This window comes from Citrus sinensis, chromosome 5 (assembly GCF_022201045.2).
Source record: "Citrus sinensis cultivar Valencia sweet orange chromosome 5, DVS_A1.0, whole genome shotgun sequence".
NCBI classification, from domain to species: Eukaryota; Viridiplantae; Streptophyta; class Magnoliopsida; order Sapindales; family Rutaceae; genus Citrus; species Citrus sinensis.
In genome coordinates, this window is record NC_068560.1 from 29,463,731 (window position 1) to 29,486,898 (window position 23,168).

Below are 23,168 nucleotides of genomic sequence, written 5' to 3' on the forward strand. Positions count from 1 at the left end.
ATTATTCGAAACATTTAATTGATATTTATTTATTTCACACCTTGTCTTTTTGAAAGCATTTATTTGACAACTATAATAAGTTGAATTTCTATTCCCAACATAAATGCGTATTGTCTAGCTATTACAAACCGGGCGAAGCCCCAACATGAATCCGACCCGATTCAATCCAACCATGCCCCGGTAAACAAACATGAAACAACATAAAAGAGCTCTACTCTTCCAGCACAATAATAATTAATTTCCCATTTTGGGGCTTTTAATTCACCAAAAAAATATATAATTTTTTTCACTAACCGTTCTTCGTGTGAACTGCAAAAGCAACTTCGACGGCACGTGACTTCCTCCCGCCGGTCGCGCGACCGGAGAAGAAAGAAGACTTCTTCTATCTTCTTCATCTTCTGATTCAGATCTAAAACGACATCGAATTTGGAACCGAAATTCGAATTAATTTGTTTAGTCTTTTGAGAAAATGGCGACGAGAAATCGGACCTTGATATATAAAAGGTATAGAGATGCCTTGAAGACGGTTCGGGTTCCGACGAGCACGTCGCCGCTGCAATCTTCGGGGAAAAGTTCCGGCGGCGGACCGGTGATCGAGCTCGTCAACTCCTCGCTGTTGAATCCAAATCGAAATTATGCTCCTCTTAGTACCGAGGATCCCGGCAATTCAAGGTAGTATTTTAGTGATCAATTTTTTTTTTCATTTATTTTTAATTTAGCTGAATCAGTGAATATGTAGTTTTATCTTTGAATTTTTTGTATATTGAACTAAAATGTAATGTTAGTGGAATTAGATTGATTCTGCTCGTTCCTTATTCTAGGTGGCTCATAAAATTGAGGCGATTCATGTTATTTGATCTTTAGTGCATTTGAATGAAAATTTGAAATTATAAAATGAATAATGTATCTAGATAAGAAAGAATAAGAAAACAAAGTTTAATAACACAAGCTGAATAGGGATTTGGAGTATGTAAGGTTTGCTTGCTTTTGCAGCAATAATAAGACTGAATTGGTTATCTCTGTGGATTATTTTCTTAATAAAAACAAAATATTTGGGGATTGATTACTTCTTGATTAGTCGATGCGTGACTTAACTTTTAAGTTGAAGCTTTGGTTTTGAGTTCCTAAGGTCTTATACTTGCCTCTAAAAAACCATTAATCTGTTTGTATTAAACTGGCTTTAATTTGGAGAAGAGTGATTTAGTCTTAGTGGTAGGGTGAAGTTGCTGGCATTTGCTTCGTTGAGTTGGGGAGGTTGTGAGTCTGTTGGCGGATTCTTTTAAGGCCAGAGGTAGAAAATTTTTGCGTCCCAGATGCGAAATACTTGGAAATAGATGTATTTGGTCTTGTAAAATGAATAATGGGAATAGAGACTAGTAGCTATTGCGGTCTCTCCTGAATATGGCACATGAGTTGGGGAAAGCTCAATTTGAGCATTTATTGAGGTGATGAGAAAGGTCTTGAGGACTGGAGATATACTCTGTACCATCTAACCTGTAGGAACCCTCACATTTTGGAAGGCATTTAATGGCTATTAGCATACTTGAAGAAGTTATTCCAAACAAGAGAACATTTGTGAGTGGGTTGAGATGTGGATGACTGTGTATTTTCTTTTTCTAACTCTTGACTAGTTCATCTATTACTTTACTTCAATTGAAATGCATTTTGCTGTAAAGTTCTTTATTTGGGGAAATGAAACGGATGCAAATGTTTCCTGCTGCAGTAGGGGTGCAGTTACAGTGGGTCTTCCACCAGCTTGGGTGGATGTGTCTGAAGAAATAGCAACCAATGTGCAACGTGCTCGGACGAAAATGGCCGAGTTAGCCAGGGCTCATGCAAAGGCTTTAATGCCATCATTTGGAGATGGTAAAGAAGATCAACATGCTATTGAATCTCTTACCCAAGAAATAACAAACATTTTGAAGAGATCAGAGAAGAGATTGCAACAACTTTCTGCAGCTGGGCCTTCTGAAGATTCAAATGTCAGAAAAAATGTGCAGGTATGACTTTATGTTCTCTGAATTTCCCTTAGGCAGTGTCTTATTTGTCACTGCTTGTGCAGTCATGGTGATGCTGTTTCAGCATTTTTCATCCACCCCTGCTCCCATGTCAGGAAAGGCATTAGAAATTACTTTTTGTGGAATCTCAAATGGTAGCCCATTCTGCTGAACTATGCTTATGCGTACATTTTTGCTCTTTTTTTTTTTTTTGGCAGCGGTCCCTTGCCACTGACCTACAGAACCTGTCTATGGAGCTTCGTAAAAAACAGTCAACTTACTTGAAACGCCTCAGGCAGCAGAAAGAGGTGCATGAAGAATTTCCCTGTAGAATCTATTGAACCACTAGCACTTTACATTTTTTTTAAATTTATTATACAGACAGATTTATTTATTGCTGTGATTTTGTATATGGACCATCACAATTTTCTGACATAGTATTAGTGGTATAACTGCTGTACTGTTGGGCTAGTGGCTTACTGTTCTTTACATGGTTACAGTACTCAAAGGATATTGATTTTCTGTGTTTCTTCATTTCTATTAGTTCATTACAACTCATCTCTTATAGACATTCAACTCTTTTTAGGTTATGAAATATTTGTTTCGTTGATTTGCCTGATGCAGGGTCAAGATGGAGTTGATCTGGAGATGAATCTAAATGGAGGTAGATCTAGAATGGAAGATGATGATTTGGATGACATGGTATGCGGATGTTTAACCTTTTCCTTCATAGAACTGTTGTTAGATTTAGTGAACACTTTCTAACATTAGCTTACATTAAATTATATAACACAGAGTTCTTGTGCTGTACAAGGATCTTGTGGTTGAATGAATTTATCTATTGAGAATTTGAGCTCTAATTTGCATTTTAACAACTGTTCCATCTTCCTTTTTTAAGATATTGACTTTTGATAATTGTGTGTTTCACAATTTTTCACCTCAACTGAATGCTTATAATCAACAAAAATTTAGGTGTTCAATGAGCATCAGATGGCGAAGCTGAAAAAGAGTGAGGCATTTACAGTAGAAAGAGAAAGAGAGATTCAACAGGCAAGTGGAAGCTCTTTTCTTTCCCTTTCTTCATAGTCTCTGTTGTTGTTTCTTAAAAGCAGCTGCTATATGTTTTCTTATTGTTGTTATTTTTGGTAGGTTGTGGAATCAGTAAATGAGCTTGCGCAAATTATGAAGGATCTCTCAGTACTTGTAATAGACCAGGTTAGAAACTGTCCATCCTCTAATAAGTCAACTGGCTTTTTTTATATTCCAGTCACTAATTTAATGTATCTCCGAACAGGGCACTATTGTTGATCGTATAGATTACAACATTCAAAATGTAGCGACAACAGTTGATGAAGGCCTCAAACAACTGCAGAAGGTACTTGTTCTGTTCTCCAAACGTTTCTTGCTCTCTCTTGCTTTCTTTATCTGTTTCTCTGACTCCTACAGTTCGATGCTGGGATTGCAGGCGGAGAGAACACAAAAGAAAGGGGGGATGGTAATGTGTGCTACAGTACTTGTTATTATGTGCTTTGTCATGTTAGTCCTCCTAATCCTGAAGGAGATAATCTTTTGATCCCCAAACCTAATTGTTTGTACGAACCATTCACATATCACATGTTGTTGCTGACTCTACCCGCTGGCAACCCTTTTGCGCTGTGGGATTATGGCGTGGCTGGCTATGCCTTGCTGGAAGAAAGCGGGAGTTTTGAATTGCCTCTTTTACAGATACGAGATGATGGGGCACTTTTTGTTTCCTTGTATTTTCCTTTTTCATTCTTTTTTTGGGGTTGAGGGATGGAGTTAATAGGGGAAATTGTATAGTGCTGATATTGTATTTGTGTTAATTTCATGTCATCTATTCTTAGGATGAATGAATGAATGCACGGGACTTGGGGGGTGGCACTGCTCCTTTTTTACGAGAAAATGAGGCATTTGATTTATTTGTAACAATTTTTTCGTGTAATAAAATTAAAAGAATCTAATTGTCATACTAAAATAATCTCAGGCTTTCGTAAGCTTTTATTATTAAAAATGTTTTGAGAATTTTGTACCACGATCTTCATTCAATCATATGATGATTTGGTTATTAAGAATAATTTGATTCAATCGTTTAAAATCCACACAAAATGACAACTTTAAAGTGGAATCGGATAGTTCTTTAAATTTTTTTTGTATTTGTCCGAAATACAAGAGAAGGAAAGCAAACCGGTGAAATTTAGAAAATGTAGAAAATTTTCTATTTCAAGCATTTTTAACAAACAGGCCCTAGGTTAAAAATAATTCTGAATATATAGTTACTTAGGACCCTTCTATAATCTGAAAAAATAAATCTTATTTAATTGATTGTTTTTGGATGATCTTAAATTTATTAAAAAAACCAATGGCAGGTTCTCTCTACTCTGGGTCCCGTCCAGAGGAAAAAGTCTGTCTTAATTGATTCCTTTTGAGTAGTCATTTGGGTTTTTATTTCATCTGTAAAAGTAAAACACACTTTGCTTAATTATAATTATAATTAAGGCTTTTAAGTTTACATTGTACAGCGAAGCTATCAGCACCCTCACGAAATCCTCATAATCCCCAAAACCGCCTTTTTTTTTATATATATTTACCCCAAAAAAATATATTCTGGTTGTATAAATTCTTACAGCACCCTTTTCAATTTAAAAAATAACCCCAATGTAAAATAAATATCATACTACACACACACACACCTGTTGATCATACATACGTGATACACTCATCATGGTTAAAGCAGCAGCAAGCTATTTTTAAAAAGAAGGAATGTGGGGGGGAAGCCTTAAATCTCAAATCATACATATTGCTGTTCACACACTCTTTACGCTTTGTAATGCATGTGCAACTCAATCAAAAGAAGGAAAACAAAAAGCCTTACTACTCATCTCTTTATGTGATTGGGTTTTAGTCAGTCATTGGTTTTCAATATTTTATCTTTTGTAATTTGTAGTTGCTATTACAACATAAAAAAGTATAAAGTTTATGGTGTGCATGTAATTGCTGCTGATCTCTATCTAGTACAGTTTATCTCTTTCAAATGAAATGGTATTTTTTTGGCTTGAACAATGGTGTGAGTTTTGAGTTTTCATTTGAATAAGTTTCTTATTAATTGTGGTATGAATTAATCAAATTTTCTTCAACAGTTATGTGAATTATTATTATTATTTTTTGGGTTTGGCCTTTAGATTCATTGTTTAATTTTATGTAATTTTGAGTAAGGTTAAAATTGTAAACAAACAAGAGGGCTTTTAAAAGAACTTTGAAGGGGCGGCCCTAACTAAGTCCACACCACGTTGGTTGTACGTACAAAAGTGGTACCATGACCCAACAGTGATCTCAAACTGGTTGAAAATAATTTAATTATTTGTAAAGATGAAGTCCACGAATAGCTTTCGTAGCTCAGTTGGTTAGAGCACCCGTTTAGTAAGCGGGAGGTCTTGAGTTCGACTCTCAACGAAAGCAAAGCTATTTTTTTTAATTGCTTTTATTTCCAGAATAAAATTAGCAAAAAAGGAGGTCAAGTCCTCATATTTTCATCCGATATTCACTTGATGACTTGATCTCCTCAAAAAAAGATAATAGAATATGAGATAAAAACCCAGGCGATGTAGGTAGGCTAGGTGCATTGATTTGGCGCAGAAGAATAAAGTCCCTTTTGGCATTCAAGCAATAGTTGTTATTAAAAAAAAATTGTAATAATAAAATAAAAGTTAATAATATGTATTTAATTTTTAAATTAAATTTTAAATAATAATTTTACAAAAATTAATAAAGATATAATAATTTTTTATCATACAAGTGTAAAATCAAATTAATTTATTTTTTAATGTTATAAAAATTAATAAAAATATAATAAATTTTTCATCATATCACTCCTTTCATAGAATAACATCAAGCTCTAAATAGAGATTTAGTTCAAAGTTACAAGCTTGAAAATAGCAAGCATTAAACAAGTTCGCCTTCATACTCTATAAATCCACAAAATAAAGAACCAACTAACAACTTAATTTTGATTTATTAAAAATCAACTACACTTAAAATATAAAATAAATATTAATATAGAAAGATCTTAAAATCTTCTACCCAAAATTGCGTAGCAAACTCATTTTGATGGACAACTTCTAAGCTTTGAATTTTCATGTACTTTTCAATTTTCTCCTTTATGTTTACCTATGGCAGATTGTCAATTTTTTTGAAGTAAAATCAATATATACTTGTTAACCTCTATTGTTTTTATAATATCCAATAGCCCCCTTTGCATCATAATTTTATAAGTATTATCCTTATTTCCAAATACGTTTTTATTTATATTTATTCTAAATTAAATCAATCATATAAAATGACACTAAAATAAAAAAAAATTAAATACTAAAAACAAGAAAAATACTTATTTTAATAAGATATTTTTCTGTTATTTTTTAAACATTCCTTCATTTAATAAATGTATATTTCATATTTCTAAGATCATATATGAAACAAATGACTTATTTGTCCCTCATTTCCTTTAATTTTTTTGTACATGGGGAGTTATTGGGTATTATGAAAATAATAAGGAGGTAAGTGGTATATATTAATTATATTTTGGATAATTAAACATTAATGATGATTCTCAATTGACTCCTTGTTTTTTGACAAAAGAAGTTTAGAGAACTGAATTTTAAAAAGTATACAACTTAAGTCCTCCTAAAGTAACTTAACTTGCTTTTGTTTTAGCAGGTAACACAATCTGACCTCATTAGTAAAACAAAAGAAAATTCTAATTTGTCATCCAATATTCCAGCTCAATGTTATTAGGAACAATATCCAGAATAGGAAGGAGAGAAGCAAAAAACTTACTAGAAAAATTAAATATTTTAATAATAGAAAAAAAAACTTTTTAAAGATTCGAGTGTATAGTTGTTATCAAGCTGGTCAAATGCCTCCTCAGTCTTACTGCAAACTGGTCATGACTGCTTACACCAACCTACTTCTAATCTTCTAGTCTCAGGCCTGTAGCATACACAACAAAAACAAACAAAAGAAATATCAAAATACGATTCTGTTTATTTGGATTACAAAGTGTATCACTAGAAATGGTGGCTGAATAAATAATGGCTTGTGATTTGTGAATTCTTCTTATTGATAAGAATGAGTTTACAAGTCACAAATTGATGGTCAGTACATTGGTTACATGTGCTACTCTTGATTTGATACCAGCTTTGATTTTTTCTTCTTCTTAGGGTTTATCAAATCCGAGGGTGTGAAACCTCTTTCAATCAGGTCACATAATGACAACTTCAAGTCGAAAGTCAGTCTCTGAAGAATCAATGACAGGCAGTTAACATCCGCCATGGCTCTGTGAGCTGAACCAACTAATGGAATTCTGTAGTATTCACGTAGGGCTTGCAATGAAACCTTTGAGGGAAGGTTGGATCCTGTGGACAACATCATATTTCAAATTATCAAGTTTTGGCACTAATACATTGATGCACAAATGCATAAGCAAATACGCATTCGTGGCAGCACAAACACACGCACGCACACAGAAAGAGAATGATCTAAGTTACCTCCAGATTTCATCAATTCCCGGGCCAGAGTTAGTGTATCCATAAATAGCCAATTATTTGGAACTTCATATGAGCAACGACTGAATTCATTAATCAGAAAGGGTACATCAAAGGAACGGGCATTGTGAGCAACAAACAATATATAGCCCCCAGGTTTCTGACGGCTTTTGACATAGTGCAGTAAGATTGGTATCAGGTCCTCCATCCTACAAGAAGTGCATACAGAGTGATTCTATCAGTACAATGTTACGAAAATTTGCACTAGAAAAAAATTACCGAACAAAATTGAATAAAAATTAATGTTAAACCAATTGGGTTAATGCTCAATCACTAATTAGGAGAACCAAATGGTATATACTTGATGGAAATACACAAATAAAACAAAGAACCATCTTTAGAACCTACAATATCCATGTAGAATTTAAAAATAAAATAAAATAAAAGACAGGGGGTGGGGTGTTTTGTTTGGGAGTTGGTTGTGAACATAGCATCAAAGCACTTCACAGCTGTATATTATCCCAAGTTATTGACCAGTTTCATCATCAAGAGTTGGAGAAATCATGCATGATGATAGGTAGAAAGACCTGGCATGGTAATCATTATTATGATGACCCCCAACCCGACAAAATACTTTATTCATCCATATGCCCACTTACAGAAAATTGAAAACAAACTCCGGAGTAGCAATGCCACTAGCAATTCATTAACAGTTCCCAAAAAAATAAATAAATAACAACTACAAATTGTGCCAATGAAACCATATGCTACCTAACCAGACATGTTTCACCATATGGCTTGATCTGATGGAAGCAAACCTTCAAAACTATTAGCAAACTAAAGGGAAACTATACCTCGGAACATCAGGTTTGCAGACCATATCAGTTGTGATTCCGTGAACATGTGCATTTGGAACTTGCCGTTTGGGATTCACGAGCGTCTGAAATGTGCTGTTTTCACCCCCCAAGAGATCTTGAAAAGCTATCTCGATAATTCGTTCATTCTCTCGGCTAAAGCCAGTAGTCTCAATATCAAAAACAATAGCTGTCACGAGTTTGGCCAAGTCTTTGTTCTCGGCAATTATTTGTTGAATATCATAGTGTTGAATTCTTTGAATTTTACTTATTTCTGTTTTATTTACATTTATAGTAGTGCTTGTTGCTTCAAACTTGATGTTCTTTAATTTATGGCTCTGGATGGTCTTTTTGCTTCCTTCTGTTCCTGTAGTTATTCGTCTTCTACTCCACCTCTCAGTATATGAATCCTGATCTTCAAGTCCATAGGTTTTGGAGCAGAGCAGCTTAAAACTGGGACTGTGTCCATATCTTCTACTGAAACAATGGAAACTTTCCCGACAAAAGTTAGCTAAGCTATTTATTCTGCCTTTGGGAACTTCCAAGATTGAAAAGCACATAGGAACTGTCCTCATCTGAACTCAACAACTGTTAACAGATCAAGATTCCCACAGTTGAAGAATTCTGCATCACATAAGCACTTGCCTATGACCTGAAAACAAAAAACAGAATCAATTTAATGAAACTGGGTTTAACATCATATGTTTCACTCACAATGTCATAGATTCTTCAATCTCTCTAGCCAAACAACTCAATTGCATATGACATAAAAAGCTTAAATGGAAAATTCAAGACTTCAAAAACCTAATTCTTCACTATTAAGGATCGGAGGAAAAGAAAAAACAAATCTAAATCTAATAAAACCATCTGGCTAAGATGAGGTGACAACTTATAATTTCTCAAAAGCCAAACTGACTCAAAACATAAGGACCAATCATTCTTCCAGCCACTTACAGTTCAGTTCACACCAAACAAGCTTAGCATAACGGCACTTCATAGACTCATTAATCCCATATGACAGCAAGACACACAATTCATAATCACAAACGAAAAACCAAAGAAATTTGTCAATTTAATAAAGAACTTTAATGAATCATTTGGAAGCCAAATTTTCTTACAAAATCTTAGTTCACAATCAAAGAGATCAGAGGCTGTTTATCCTAAAGCTACCATATCACAATCAAAAACTGCCAATAAAAAATCTGATAATAACTAAAAAAGAACAAGCGGTTTCATCAAACAACTCAGTTTTACGTCGAATCAACATTTCACTAGCAGATTAAAATTTTCAAATGGGTATTTAAGAAATTAATGAATGCATTAGAGAACAAAAAAAAAAACTCTTGTTAACTTCGTTTGGGTATTCCTACTTTTTACGTGCAGTGGGCAGGACATTAAAATTCAAAGACTTTTAAACTTTCTCTTACTTTCTCAGCAACCAAACACGTAGAAATGACTAAAGAGAAAGAAAGAGACATGCCTGGATATGAAATGAGGTATAGAATCAAGCTTCTTTGAACAAAATTTTTGAAAAAATAATAATCAAGTATTTAAGAGCGTCCGTGAGATACTCTTTCGTCTGGGTTTCAATTTTAAGGAGAGGTGATCATGTGAGGCAAGAAGCGATGTCGTATGGGTAATTGCGGAGACCCATTACTTGCGGATCTAGAGTCCGATCCATATTACCCGGTAATGGGACCCACTCTCTGGCCTCGCCCGCGTGCTTCAAAATACTCTTTGTTTTTTTTTTTGGGGGGGGGGGGGGGGATAAAACGACGCTGTAAATTAATAATAATTAAAGATTATCTTACAGGAGTCTATTCTATTGGAATTACAAATTGATGAACTTATTTAAACGCAATATTCAGAAAGAAAATAGCCCAAGTTTTACGAAGCACAGAGATTGGAAAAAGAACACTTTAGAAGTATCCACAGGAAATTATCTAAATGACTCCTTGACCTGAAATAATTATTATCTGTTTTGGGTAAAGTTCATGTGAGATGATGCTTTACGTGAGCCAGTAAAGATGAAAATCAATGCCCCAACAAGAAGCAAGCAATGCTAATTAGTAATTAATTATGTGCTGTTAAAAGCCTGTTAATTATGTCGCTTTGGTCAACAGTCAACATTTGTTTTCGTGGGAGGAAACTTCAATCTTGGGCAAGGAAGCAAATCCCACTGCTATATGGGCCTCAATTGAGCCCATTATCTGGCTGCGGTATAGTTTCTTTAAGGAGGAAGGTTTTTAACACACACCCCCCCCCCCCCACCCTGGTGGCATTATAAAATCGCATGTTTGTAATCATAGCTCTTTTGCTGCAGAAAATTACAAGAAAGGACAAAATATCTTGACAAATCATCAACAACCCTAACGACCTTTAAATGCTATCATGTAATTATTTTTTGATAAAATTAAAATTATCTTAAACCAATGAAGAAATACATTCTCTACTAATATGCATTTTATTACAAAAAAAAAATGTTTACAATATTTTTTTTATATACTGATATATTACAATCAAAACTCAACTGATGTATATTATTAGAAATTAGTCAAGACTCTCCTTATTCCTTAATAATCCTATTATAACACATCCCAAAAGTCAACCCTCATATAGTACAATACTAGATTGAGATCTATTCTACCCCAAATATGGGGAGACAAATAAACCCCTACATAAGAGGAGAGTCGAGTCTCAACAATAATTTATTTAATTTAATTAACTTAATTTATTATATATGGTAGTAACTTTATTTAAGCTATTTGCAATTTTTTTTACCGTTTATTATAATTTTATCAGAGCTATTAACATGAAAAATGGAGTTTCATAAGGCTTTTAAGGGGGTCGTAGAAGTAAATATGTTCTCATTACTTCTTGGACTTCAGTGAATCCCAGTAGCTAAAACGTTGGGCCAAAAAACAAAAAAAATGGAAAGATCGGAACATGGGAATAGATCTGATACCAATACGGACTACCTATTTCAATTGTTGTACAAGAATTGAGGCCTATGCCAGCCCAAGCCAACTGCATAGTCTTGTTCCATTTGCGCACGACGAACCAGTAAACCAGATCTCCAGTCAATGTCATCATCACTTATCAAGTAAGCAATTTTGCTTGGCTCGGGTTGGAACGAAATCTCTTAAATCTCAGCTGCTTTCATCTCTACCCTTGGACTTTTGCACAATTATCAGAAGTGCATAGCATTAACTTCAGATCTTTTTAATAGGAGGGGAGTAAAAAAAAAAGATGTCAAAATTAACGACAGAGAGAGAGGATACATGATAACAAAAAACTTAAGTCTGATTAGCCAAAATATTATTTACAAGTTCACATTCATCAATTCTCTTCTTCAACAGCAACTGTATCCTAAACAAAAGTTGCCATTTGATTTCATTTTCTTTTTTCACTAAAACAAAAACAAGAAAACTAACAAGCTGGTGAAAGGATGTATTAATAATGGGTATCTGGAGGACCCATTTTCTTCTGTTTTTGTTTTAGTTTCCTTTATCTAAGCAAAAACAAAGCCACAAGACAAAGCCATCAAAGAGAAAGCAGCTTGTTCTTCCTCTTTCAGCTTCCTCTTCCTTTGGCACCTTTGCTTTTTCGCCACTACAGATGGTAAAAACAACGATGGCGATGACTTTGATGTTGTTGATGGCGACGACGATGAAGGCGATGATCTTTGCAGAAGCACCTCTTGGCCCAAAGCCATTAACCTCATCTTGAAAGAATCACCTAGCCCGTTAACACAGCACGAAGCGTTACCAGTACCATCAGCTTTTTCAGCAACAACTTTGGCAGAAGCAGAAGCAGAAGCAGCAGCAGCAGCATTTATTGTTTTGTCTTTTTTCTTATCCGATCGCTTCTTTAGGCCCTCGAAAACTCTCTTTTTCTTCCTAAATCTGATCCCACATGCGTTACAAAGTGACTGGAGAACAACCCCAAAAAAAAATTTAATAAAGTAAACCCATTAGTAAAATTTAAAAAAAAAAAGAGGAATTACCAACCCCAGAATCAAAATCACAAAACCCGGATGAAAAAATTGAACCTTTCTACTTTGAAAGTTAAAGCAAAGATGCATGAGAACGAAAAGAAAGATGATGATCGTAATCATGATCATGGACAACAGTGATTTCACCTTTGGACCAGCGGGGCCACCTCTCCAAAGAGGAGTCTTTGTGGTTTTGCAGTCCGTACAATACTTCAAGTTGCTGTCGTTTTGATTCATGAAGATGATGTCTCTTCTTCAAATTTAGGCAATGATTTTCTGCATCAAAAAGGAAAAATCAATGATGGGTATAGCTCAAAATTTTGACCTTATAACAATGAACCCCTCATCAAAAGTCTCACTTTTTCTCAAGTTTCTGAACAAGAAACACAGAGAAGAGACTTGAGTGAGAGGTACTATGGCAGCAGTGGCAACAAAAAACTCATTTCTCGCAGCAAAAAAAGCACTTGAGAAATGGGTTTGTTTCTGGTATTTCTAGAAAACTGAAAACAGTCGATGAACCGACATGCAAAAATGAAGAGTGATGAGCGAGTGAGAGTGAGAGAGAGAGAGAGAGAAGAGTACAAAAACCCTAAATCTGAAGCTAGGGTTTTAGAATGACGGAAATGACCTTGGTTGGTGACAACAACAATATCTGGGTCAGCTTAAAATATATTTTCTCTTCAGGCTGACGATAACACCCGCCAATTTTTGGAGAACGGCAGAGTACACGTGGCAACATGCAACGAGACTCGGGTTTTTATCATTATTCATACTCGCGGTGGATGAAGAGAAATTCTGTACTCGCTGTCTTTATAATGTCAAGTACATACAAGGAATGTTTTTGTTGCTACTTATTTTTGTTGTTCAAAATCCTTTTAGTACTGCATAAAATAGTAATTAAATTCCTCTCTAAGACCAACATTAGGATGTAAAGAATTTGAACACCCCATCATGGCATCATTTAATACCTTAAAAGGTATTCTCAATTTTCAGAAAAATTCAGGTCATGAATCATATATAAAAAGCAAATATTGTTTTAGTAATTAATTGATATTTAATTTGTTGAACATAAACACATTATACCTATATGATTAGGATATCATACAAGAAGTTGGTGACTTTGCACAGTAAAGCTCTAAGCAACTGAGGCATCCAACAATTTCTTGGCAGCAAAAATGAAAAACGAATGGCCTTAAAAGAGTAAAGAAGACTATTTTTTGTCTTCATAAAGAGACAAAAAGCCTCCTGACCTTACACAAAAAAGTACACTTGCTAAAACCAAACCATGCCCTTCTGTACTACCCGAAGCATTGATTTTATTTGATTAGTCACAGATGGGAAACAGAAGAGCCTGAAAAGGAGATTATGTCTGATGTTGAGCACTTTCTCCAATGCTATTATAATCAATTAATCAAATTGTCAAGATGGGGTTTGTGTCTCCTGTTCTCACTTCCCCAAGCTGCAGACTATTTAAGTGATTTCCATCAAAAGAAGCGCTTTGAAGTCTCTCCATTCTCTCTAATAAGAGTGGAGGACAGATAAGTGCTTGGAGAAGAAAGCTGAATTTGCCTGAATCATTTCCTATTTTTTGCTAACACAAATTCATGTCAAAAATTTGTTTTCCGTAGGCTCCTCAGCTACCGAGGACATGTTTCAAAGCTGAACCATTCCTGATGTCGTGTCGTATCATCAATTCAAATAAAAATAAGAAAACAGATGTATAGAGAAAGTGATGCAAATCAATATAGTAAAAAAATCTATTTCTTTCCATTCAATCTTACAAGTTTTGAATAGCTTTAAACATGACATTAGTGACTAGAAGGTATACCCATGCTATGCCTATGCTAATAAAATGACATTTTTGGAGTGACGGACAACAAACTCAAAATGATCATCTTAAACAAAATGGCATCTGCAATGAAGCCACTACCGTGGCAATGACAATCTTAAGACAAGCTATATTAGCGTATATTTGCTTATATGACACAACCCAAGCTCCATGGAGGGGAGGCACTTTGCTGAGAATGCAATGCTTCCTTTACTTATTGCAGCATCTGCAGATTACCAGTCTCACAATACATCCAATGTAGTTCTGTATCTGCAGCAGCATTGTTCAGAATCTGAGCTAGTCCATCCTCCAAACTCACACAACACACAGAGATTGGACTGAACTGGACCAAACTATGACCACAACCACCACCTAACAAGAATCCAACACCATCATACTCCACATGGACTTCAACATGAAAGCAGCTAAAACTCCTGAATTAATTTGTCACATGGACTTCAACATGAAAGCAGCTAAAACTCCTGAATTAATTGACAAATTTTGAATAAATCATCAGATTAAGTAACAATAGAAACCTAACACCGAAACTTTAGTATTTGCGATGGTAAAGATTACACACACGTACCTCTAGCTGAAATTGAAGCCACCGGATGGAGCAGGAGGATTCCCATTGCCTCCAAATCCGAAACCAGGTTGAGAAGCATCCCCTGGTGGCATTGTCTCATCCTCGTCATCCAACCAATATGTTTCCAGAAGCTTTACAGACTTCTCATAAATCTCAGCATTGTCGTGAGTTTGTAAACTCTCAATTTTCTCTAACCCCTCAGCATCATCAATCATTTGAGTAAAGACATTTACATCTGTGTTGCCCAAATTCTTTTCGGCTTCTCCCACCTTCAATATGTTCTCAAGCCCTTCCAAACAGACGGTAACAATTCTTGGATCGGGACATACAAGAAGATCACACAAGGGCTTGATGCACCCTTGAATCACAAGGAATCTGCAACCAACAAAGATAAATAATATGTCAAGACCAATATGCATTTTCATACCTTTAAATAAAAATGGTACAAAAAGTATGTTCGTACTTGATTTGCTCATGAGTACCACCAGATGTGGCGTTTGAGATAGCCCATGCGGCCTCTTTCTTTATGTCAAACTCAGCATTTTCAAGTAGAGTAACAAGGGGGCCAATTATGTTAGCCTCAATCACAGCCTGCAAAAATTCATTCACAACAAGTGACAAGGCACAACCATATGGCTAATTTATAAATAATAGCCCCCCAAAAAAAAAATGCAGAAACATGAAAAAAAAGCTACAATAATTGAGAATGCATGAACATGCATAATTGCCTGAATTTGCTCCCTGTTGCCAGCGGTGATATTCGAGACAGTCCAACAAGCTTCCTTTTTAATGCTCTTTTTATAATTGCCCGACAACAGATTAAGAAGGCACGGAAGTGCTTGATATTCGATAACGCACTGAGTGGCAACCAAAACAAGAAAAAAGAAAAAAGGGAATCAGCCAATGACACTGGAGCATCAATAAGTTATCATCGGTGTCTCTCTTGCATTACTGCTATTATTTAATTCAGTCAAAGTTGGTTGGAACACAGCTAAACATTTGATAACCATTAACAAATTCTTAGAAAGAAAACAGCAGTTAAAAGGACGGCAACCTATAAAGCATCTTATACCTGAGTTTGCATATCATCCCCGGTGACTATATTGCCAACTGTGCGAAGAGCAGGTATAAGCACTGAAGGAGAAGGGTGCCTGGAAAATTCAGCAAGAGTTCAGAGCTCTAGAGCACAAAATGTATTATCAAAAGGAGAGCATAATTAGCTAAAGACTCACATTAGAAACTCAGCCAGACGAGGAAATACACCAGCTTCAATAACAGCTTGAATTTTGTCATTCGTGCCATCAGAAAGATAGGAAAGTGCCCAACAAGCATCCGTCAAAACTTCATCATCATTTGAATGAATAAGATGTGCAAGAGCAGGAAGTGCAGGGCTAACCTAATAATTAGAAAAAATCAAAAAAATAATAAAACCAAACATAGTAACAAAAATCCACAATTCAGAGATTACATTTGAAGGCAAGTACTACTCAAGAAATTAGAACATCATAAAAGTCAAACCTGGTCAAAAGGTGGTTGAGGCTTTCCTCGACAAAAGTTTGAAAGAGTCCAGGTAGCATTTCTAAGCATGGAAAGCTTTGGTTGGCCATTCAATTGTGCCAACAAAGGGACCAAACCTCCTTGGCTAAGAACAAGATCACGGCATCTTGGAGAGTCACCAGCAATATTTCCCAATGCCCACACAGCCTATGTGTTGTAGAAAGAAATGAAAAGGGTATCAATAGCAATGCTCATAATTAATAAAGCTTGCTTAGTTAATAATTTGATCAAACAAAAAACTACCAACTCAAAACAAGAGAATAAAAGGACAACATTCAGAAAGTTAAATCTAAACTATATCAACATGATTCAGCACTAATATTTGTAAATACCTGCTCGCGAACATCGTCGCTTGGAGAATAAAGAAGTTTCACAAATATTGGAACAGCACCATGATCAATTACCACCTTAGTATGCTCGGAAGTCCCAGAAGCAATGTTCGTAAGAGCCCAAGCCGCTTCAAACTACAAGAATTAAAATAGATTAGAATCTTAAAAGATATTTCATTAATCAGAACCTTGACACATACAAGGTCCACTAAGTAGAACCTTAAAATACAACATGACATCTACCAAACCAAAACATACCTGAAGTTGCGGATAATCCTCCCTCAGAAGAAACTCAACAAAGCGAGGAACAACACCAGATCGTATAACTTCTTCAATTGGTGGGCTGCGTTCTGGTGCATGAGAGGAGAAAAAAAGGTTCAATATTAAAAAATAATAATAATCAAACAATTAGCATCCAAAACTATGCATTAAAAGAACCAATATCTCACCGATGGACAGCAATTTTCGAAACTGAGTGGTACACTCATACTGCACACCACTGTCATTAGACCAAACACCGGCTACCATCACAGGTAGATTTTCCAACTGTCAAAACATTATGAACACAAGAGTCATAACTTGCACATAAAGTAAAATTAAACACAAGCCCTACACAAAATCAAACAAAAGGAGCCACAATGTATTAACCCTAATCAAACTTCAACAATCATATACTCAACAATTAATTAAAAGTTAAAACCAATAAAAACATACCCTGATCATGATTACAAACAATATGAATTAAAAATATCCGCAAACAAGCTCTAATTTCCAGCAGTATATTCTTATAATTTTTCACTTCACTTCAATTGAGTTGAGATTTTTTTTTTTTACAAAACTTGTGCTAGAAGCTAAGAGGATATAGAGACAATATTCACAATATACGGAAAACAAACCCCAATTAACTAGAAATACTACATAAAAAAAATTAACTAGAAATTAAAAAGGAAAAAAAATTGGACTAGTTATTTACGAGACTGACCTTCTTCGCTGTACCAGGAGCGTTAACATCATTAGCGAGCGGTTGCTGGTTTTGCAGACCTTCACGTCGCTTCTTCTGCAAGCTTTCTTCTCTTTTGTTCTTTCGGATCTCCACCATGTTATCCTCTCTCCTCCGGCGACCTTCATCGGCGTCGACTGCTACCTTGTATTTGTTGCGTCGACTGTCGGCTTTCGAGTTCGGCCTCAACGACATCGTTTCGCGGTTGAAGTTAAAACCCTAATTAAATTTCAAATATATTTATATATAGAGAGAGCGAGAGAGAGGAAGGGAGATTGTTGGGGCCTGGAGGCAGTTTCAAGAAAGTGAAACGAGAGAGAGAGAGAGAGGGGAAAGAGGAGGGGCTTTTATAGGATTGTGAGGGGAGGAGGCGGAGTAGTAAACGGGTTTGGATCGCGAGTTTATTGCGGGAATTGCCATTGCGGTTGCCGTTAACGGCGTCGTTTAGTTGTTACAAAATTCATTAATCATTATCCATTGATTGAAATATCACAGTTGTTTAACCCCACTTGTAAGTTGGAACCGCGTTTATCGCCAATGATGATAAAATATTAAATTGATGTAAATAAAAATAAAATTTCATAGAAATTATCTCAAAAATACTACAATTTAGAAAAACAATTTTTGTGTTTAAATTTTAATGTTGAAGGGCTGCCAATTTCATAAATTGATTAATTGTTCATTAGATTAAATTTTCATGAAAATGTTAATTATGAACCATTACCTTTCTTTATTTGTTATTAGGTAAATCTTTTCTAAATAACGATTGAGAATTGTTAATTAATCCTCTTGTGTTAGGTAATATATTTTTTATTCCAAGGTGGATTTATATCCTAATTATTTTTTTTTTTGGACGATTCATGATTAATGAAAAAAGTATTTTTTTTTTTAAGACTTTACAGCATCGTAGGATCAATGTATATCTTTCTATTTAGGAGGAACAAAAATTCTAGCATATTGTGATTGTTATTCTGCTGTTATTATGAGATTATAAGAATTATATTTGAATAAACAACTTAAAGGAAGTGGACGATCCATATAACTTATTTCTTGTAGTAAAAATAACATATTTATAACTTAATAGATCTCTTATTTTTACTGCAATTTATAACAAATTATATGAATTGTCCACTTACTTCAAAAGAGAAAGAATAAGGTTAATATATATATATATATATAAAGAGCCATTATTAATGTAAATATTTATAAAAATTTGTTAATAGCACACTTCCTGTTACGATAAAGAATAAAGATAGGTGTAGACAAAACAGAATGTTTAATTTGTTTTAATTGTTTATTTCATGGGGTGCCGGTAAGAAAAGGGTTTCAAAAGGTTTTTACCGCTCAAACTCACCCCATAATACATCGATTTTGCTATGACTGGCTCAAAACAGCAGCTCGACCCAATTCCTAACTGCCACCTTACCACCAGGCAATTGCAAGTTATTTGCAACTTGCACCCAAAAGGAATTCTTTAAGTCTTTTTCACCAAGAGATGCCTCCGCACTCGACAGCCGCAACTAACACGATGAAAACAACCGCCTCTAAATAAACAAACGATTATAACACGACGAATTGTCCCACGTTTCTTCAACTAGAACCCTTCTTTCCCTACTAATCCAGAGAACAAAACAATTATACGTACACATACATACCCATGCCAAACCTACACTAAATTCAAGTTATCCAACCCAAGAGGGAGTTGAGTATTAGATGCTATTACTAGGCCCCCACCAATTATTGCTGCCATAGACTTGTATCTTCATCCCGTGAAAATTCTGTTTTTTTTTTCCCCGATACACTCGTATATTATCAAAATTATATTAATAATTATACTGAAATTTATAATTAAACAAATTTTTAGGCGGATCCTTTATATTAGGCTTGACAATTTAGTCCGACCCTATTTTTGGCCCGACTAACCCAACCCTAATTTTTAGGGCTTTGGCCCGAATTTTCGGGTTTAGGGTCGGGCTTAAAGCCAACCCGACCCTATTTAAAAAAAAAAAAAAAACTAACACACTCACACAAAAAAGATTATGTTTGAAATGGTTGTGGAATTAGTTGAGGAAATTAGAATTAAAATTAATTTAAGTTTTAGTGAGTATTTAATATCAAATTATTTAAATTAGTATATAGAAATATTTTAGAGTATTTTGTGGCATGATTGACATTCGAATTTTCATCTCAAGGTAATAAATTAGTAATGGCATTTATACATACATACATACATCATATATATATATATATATATTGTTTGTTATTTTTTCCATTCTTCTTGGATTTTAATTATATTCTGCTGAGGTTCAGACAAGAAAAATAAAATAAAAAAATTAAAGATCTACATCACTAAGAGCATGAAATTCCAATTCAATTGAATTGTTAATTAAGTAGGTGGAAATAAAATTATATTATCCAATTGTCATATAAGCATAAAATTACAAATAGTAATAAGTAAAATATAACCAAATTATATTACAAATGAATCATTTATGAACTCTCTCTATTTTGACTTTTGACTTTTGAATTTGATCAGAGATTGATGTAGATATTCTAAAATACCAATATTAAAACCTAAACTATTGATGCTTCGGCTTCAAAATTGGTTGTTGTGAACACTGAAAGACTTGGAGAGATGGACAACGGTAATGATTTCACATTTTGCAAGGCAAGTTTTCGGCAAAAAAAAAAAAAGTTTACGTTTTACGGATTAAAATTGATTTATTATTATTTTTTGTTTAAATTAATTTTAATTACAATCGATAGTGTCGGGTTAGGCCCGACCCGATGTTGGTCCGATTTAGGTCAGGTCAGACCCAATTCGTTTGGACTTTTATAGAATCGGGTTTTAATTTTATTTTGATCGGATCGGATTGGGCTTGGTCAAGTCCGAACCCGACCCGACCTTTTACCATTCCTACTTTACATAATACTAAAAGAATATCTATTAATCTTAGATTATAAAAAGATAATTTTATCCATATTTAATTCTATCATAACAGAAGTCGAATCAAACCCGTACACTCAAGCTTCACACGCAAACCTTGTACGAGGGCTGTGCCAATGGGCTACGAGCCAGCAGAAATATGAAATATTTGTTGGTATCATCAAACGTGTCAGTCTCTTAATTGATGACAAACATCGGATCCAGCAGAAATTTTGGGCCAGTCAATGACACGTGGTCTTTATGAGTTAAACGCATAACGGGCCACACCTGCCTGATTGTGCATGAGGTACAACTGTCAATCGGCACCAGCATCAACAGCATTCATATGCAATTTCTCCATGATAATTGTCAATAAAGCGACCCAGTTATAGCATAAACATAACACATCATTTAAATAAAAGAGATTTTATTTATAAAGAAAATATCACGGTCCAAATGCTAACACCCCCGAGATTAAAAAAAAAAAAAAAATTTCTTAAACTACCCACCCCCAACATGGGGATTAATTTGAAGATTAGAACAAAATGGGGGGAATTGATAAACAACATCATCATTAGCTTGAATGATCAGAGATGATCCAGAGCGATTGTCAGCAACGAGAAGTACCGCGCTTGGCCGCTTTACCCTTTGATGTGTTGACACGTGCTTTTTGCGCATCCGTAGGATCATAATTAAAGTCGAAGCTCATCCCATCCACCATTTCCACGAACGTCCTTTGGAGGTCCTCAAAACTGTCCCCCTGGAAGATTAATCAACCGGCTGAGAATTTGCAATTACACTTATACCCTCACTAATGGTGCTGAAAAGGTAAGAAGGGCAAGGACATACCTCGTCTTTAACATTATTCATCATGGAGACCATCTCTTGCATAAAACCATAGAAGTCCTGTTTTGCAAAATTTCACAGAGTTGGGTAACTTGAAAGTAATTAATGCAAATATCGAAAATTAACGAAGATACTTCTACGGGACAAAGCGATGCCGTGATTTGGTCCAATGGAAAAAAACACGACATCGTTTTACCAGCATAAGAATTCACGGAGTACTCTCGAAACCCGGCGTGTCATTTAGTAGCGTTCCTACTTGCTAAATTCTAATCATGCAATACGACGCCGTAATAGCACAAAAAGAAGATATTTTTGGAGGTACCTCATCTTCTTCCTCAAGGGGATCATAAAGTCCAGCATCGTACATTGACCTCTTGTTCTCATCCGAGAGGACTAACAAAATCAAACGGAAGTTTTAACGCCGTCAATCGGAACACAGTAAAAGCTTTAAAAAAATAACAAATAAATGAAGAATTCAACGGCGTCAAGATACAAGTTTCGATAACTTTACCGGAGTAAGCTTCTTGAATTTGCTGAAACCGGCGTTTGGCTTCCCCGGCCACTCCCGGGTTCTTCGCACTCCTATCCGGATGCCATTTCTTCATAATTACCACAAGAAAAAAAAACAATTTTAACCGATCGGAAAACTTCTGACGAGAAAAAAAAGCGACGTCGATTTATGGAAAGAAGTTAAAATTGTTACCATGGCGAGCTTGTGATAAGCGGAGCGAATGTCAGAGAAGGAGGCGTCCTTGCGAATCCCAAGAATCGCGTAGTAGCTCAAAGATCCGCCGTTGGATCCTCCTCCTCCATCCATCACAGCAACCAAAAAAGAAAACAGCAATAAGGATGTAATATGCTTGTCAAGATAAAATCATATGAAGAAACGGAAACAAACTGTTATGAAGAGAGCATTTGGAGGATTGATAAAGCAGAGAAAAATAAAGGAATTTTTTGGTTTCTCCTTTTTTTTAATTGTTTTTTTTTTTTAATCCTTCTCACCTCCTGGGTATGTGTTGCGTTTAGAGACTTAAAAGGGGATTATTGACGACTGTACGGGTGATGAAGGGAAGAGAGACGAAAATATCTTAGGGGAGCAGAAGAGATACGAAGGAGGAAACTTCGAGAGATTTGAGCCCGGAGGCTAGATATTTTTTAGGAGATTAGGGATATGGCATTGGACTTTGAGAAAATTTACGTGGATTGCCACTATTCTGATCGGGCAATGTGGGTGTGACACGTTAGCGTTTTGTTTTAGATCGTCTACTGAAGGGGTGGTGAGTTAGAAAATTAATATTTATTAATAATTTTTTTTTGAAAAATATTTTGTTTTCGAATTAATATTCATTAAAAGCTTAAAGAAAAAAACTCAGAAATGCTCATATTTCAAGATAATCTTAATTAATTAAAGCATGTTTATTTAATCACTAAAGGCTTGTGTATAACCCAAAAAATAAAATAAAAAAGTATATCGTATTTGAAATTATAAGAGAAACATTCGAGTAAGATGCATTATTATTTATTGGAAAAATATATTTTTCGAATTTTATTTTAATCATTCTATTTGAGATTGTACGGTGTATTTGTTGAAGCCAATATTGTGGAAGCAATTGTAAGTTGGCACTTGGCACCTTGCATGGAAGATACAACGTATTTGGTAATGTACTGATTTTTTGAGCCAATTGACATTTAA

At 35.0% G+C, this 23,168-nt stretch overlaps 5 protein-coding genes and 1 non-coding gene across 11 annotated transcripts; 2 read left to right on the forward strand and 4 right to left on the reverse strand.

The window, feature by feature from the left end:
* The first annotated feature begins 156 nt into the window (after positions 1 to 156).
* Positions 157 to 4,050, forward strand: LOC102612546 (syntaxin-43). 2 transcript variants are annotated; one of them, XM_006472103.4, is made up of 8 exons: positions 157 to 672; positions 1,727 to 2,000; positions 2,216 to 2,305; positions 2,622 to 2,699; positions 2,970 to 3,047; positions 3,147 to 3,212; positions 3,292 to 3,372; positions 3,463 to 4,050. In XM_006472103.4, exons 1-8 carry the CDS (start codon positions 470 to 472, stop codon positions 3,568 to 3,570), a joined length of 978 nt encoding a protein of 325 aa, XP_006472166.2. In that variant the 5' UTR covers positions 157 to 469; the 3' UTR covers positions 3,571 to 4,050. The 2 variants fall into 2 exon arrangements, with proteins under 2 accessions (XP_006472166.2, XP_006472165.2); XM_006472102.4 differs by having other exon boundaries at positions 167 to 672; positions 1,724 to 2,000.
* Positions 4,051 to 5,400: 1,350 nt separating this feature from the next.
* TRNAT-AGU (transfer RNA threonine (anticodon AGU)) lies at positions 5,401 to 5,474 on the forward strand. The gene has a single exon. It is a non-coding gene; the product is annotated as a tRNA-Thr (tRNA).
* A 1,277-nt stretch (positions 5,475 to 6,751) lies between these two features.
* Positions 6,752 to 10,107, reverse strand: LOC102613049 (exonuclease DPD1, chloroplastic/mitochondrial). 3 transcript variants are annotated; one of them, XM_025097048.2, is made up of 5 exons: positions 9,890 to 10,107; positions 8,410 to 9,061; positions 7,559 to 7,764; positions 7,183 to 7,426; positions 6,752 to 7,001 (listed from the first exon to the last, which is right to left on the reverse strand). In XM_025097048.2, the coding sequence occupies exons 2-4, from the start codon at positions 8,982 to 8,984 to the stop codon at positions 7,188 to 7,190; spliced, it is 1,020 nt and encodes a 339-aa protein (XP_024952816.2). In that variant the 5' UTR covers positions 8,985 to 9,061; positions 9,890 to 10,107; the 3' UTR covers positions 6,752 to 7,001; positions 7,183 to 7,187. The 3 variants fall into 3 exon arrangements, with proteins under 3 accessions (XP_024952816.2, XP_024952815.2, XP_006472167.2); XM_025097047.2 differs by having other exon boundaries at positions 7,174 to 7,426; positions 9,890 to 10,106; XM_006472104.4 differs by having other exon boundaries at positions 6,752 to 7,426; positions 9,890 to 10,106.
* Positions 10,108 to 11,913: 1,806 nt separating this feature from the next.
* LOC102613347 (GATA transcription factor 15) lies at positions 11,914 to 13,010 on the reverse strand. 2 transcript variants are annotated; one of them, XM_025096027.2, is made up of 3 exons: positions 12,992 to 13,010; positions 12,551 to 12,679; positions 11,914 to 12,340 (listed from the first exon to the last, which is right to left on the reverse strand). In XM_025096027.2, the coding sequence occupies exons 2-3, from the start codon at positions 12,638 to 12,640 to the stop codon at positions 11,921 to 11,923; spliced, it is 510 nt and encodes a 169-aa protein (XP_024951795.2). In that variant the 5' UTR covers positions 12,641 to 12,679; positions 12,992 to 13,010; the 3' UTR covers positions 11,914 to 11,920. The 2 variants fall into 2 exon arrangements, with proteins under 2 accessions (XP_024951795.2, XP_006472168.2); XM_006472105.4 differs by lacking the exon at positions 12,992 to 13,010 and adding an exon at positions 12,763 to 12,979.
* A 1,138-nt stretch (positions 13,011 to 14,148) lies between these two features.
* On the reverse strand, positions 14,149 to 18,045 carry LOC102613635 (importin subunit alpha-1b). 2 transcript variants are annotated; one of them, XM_052441756.1, is made up of 11 exons: positions 17,686 to 18,045; positions 17,153 to 17,249; positions 16,962 to 17,053; positions 16,707 to 16,838; positions 16,336 to 16,521; positions 16,050 to 16,213; positions 15,890 to 15,968; positions 15,546 to 15,674; positions 15,281 to 15,408; positions 14,818 to 15,192; positions 14,149 to 14,665 (listed from the first exon to the last, which is right to left on the reverse strand). In XM_052441756.1, exons 1-10 carry the CDS (start codon positions 17,896 to 17,898, stop codon positions 14,820 to 14,822), a joined length of 1,593 nt encoding a protein of 530 aa, XP_052297716.1. In that variant the 5' UTR covers positions 17,899 to 18,045; the 3' UTR covers positions 14,149 to 14,665; positions 14,818 to 14,819. The 2 variants fall into 2 exon arrangements, with proteins under 2 accessions (XP_052297716.1, XP_006472169.2); XM_006472106.4 differs by having other exon boundaries at positions 14,149 to 14,713; positions 17,686 to 18,044.
* A 2,994-nt stretch (positions 18,046 to 21,039) lies between these two features.
* On the reverse strand, positions 21,040 to 22,599 carry LOC102613931 (uncharacterized). Its single transcript, XM_006472107.3, has 5 exons — positions 22,179 to 22,599; positions 21,987 to 22,074; positions 21,798 to 21,868; positions 21,479 to 21,535; positions 21,040 to 21,389 (listed from the first exon to the last, which is right to left on the reverse strand). The coding sequence occupies exons 1-5, from the start codon at positions 22,290 to 22,292 to the stop codon at positions 21,240 to 21,242; spliced, it is 480 nt and encodes a 159-aa protein (XP_006472170.2). The 5' UTR covers positions 22,293 to 22,599; the 3' UTR covers positions 21,040 to 21,239.
* Between the last annotated feature and the right edge of the window lie 569 nt (positions 22,600 to 23,168).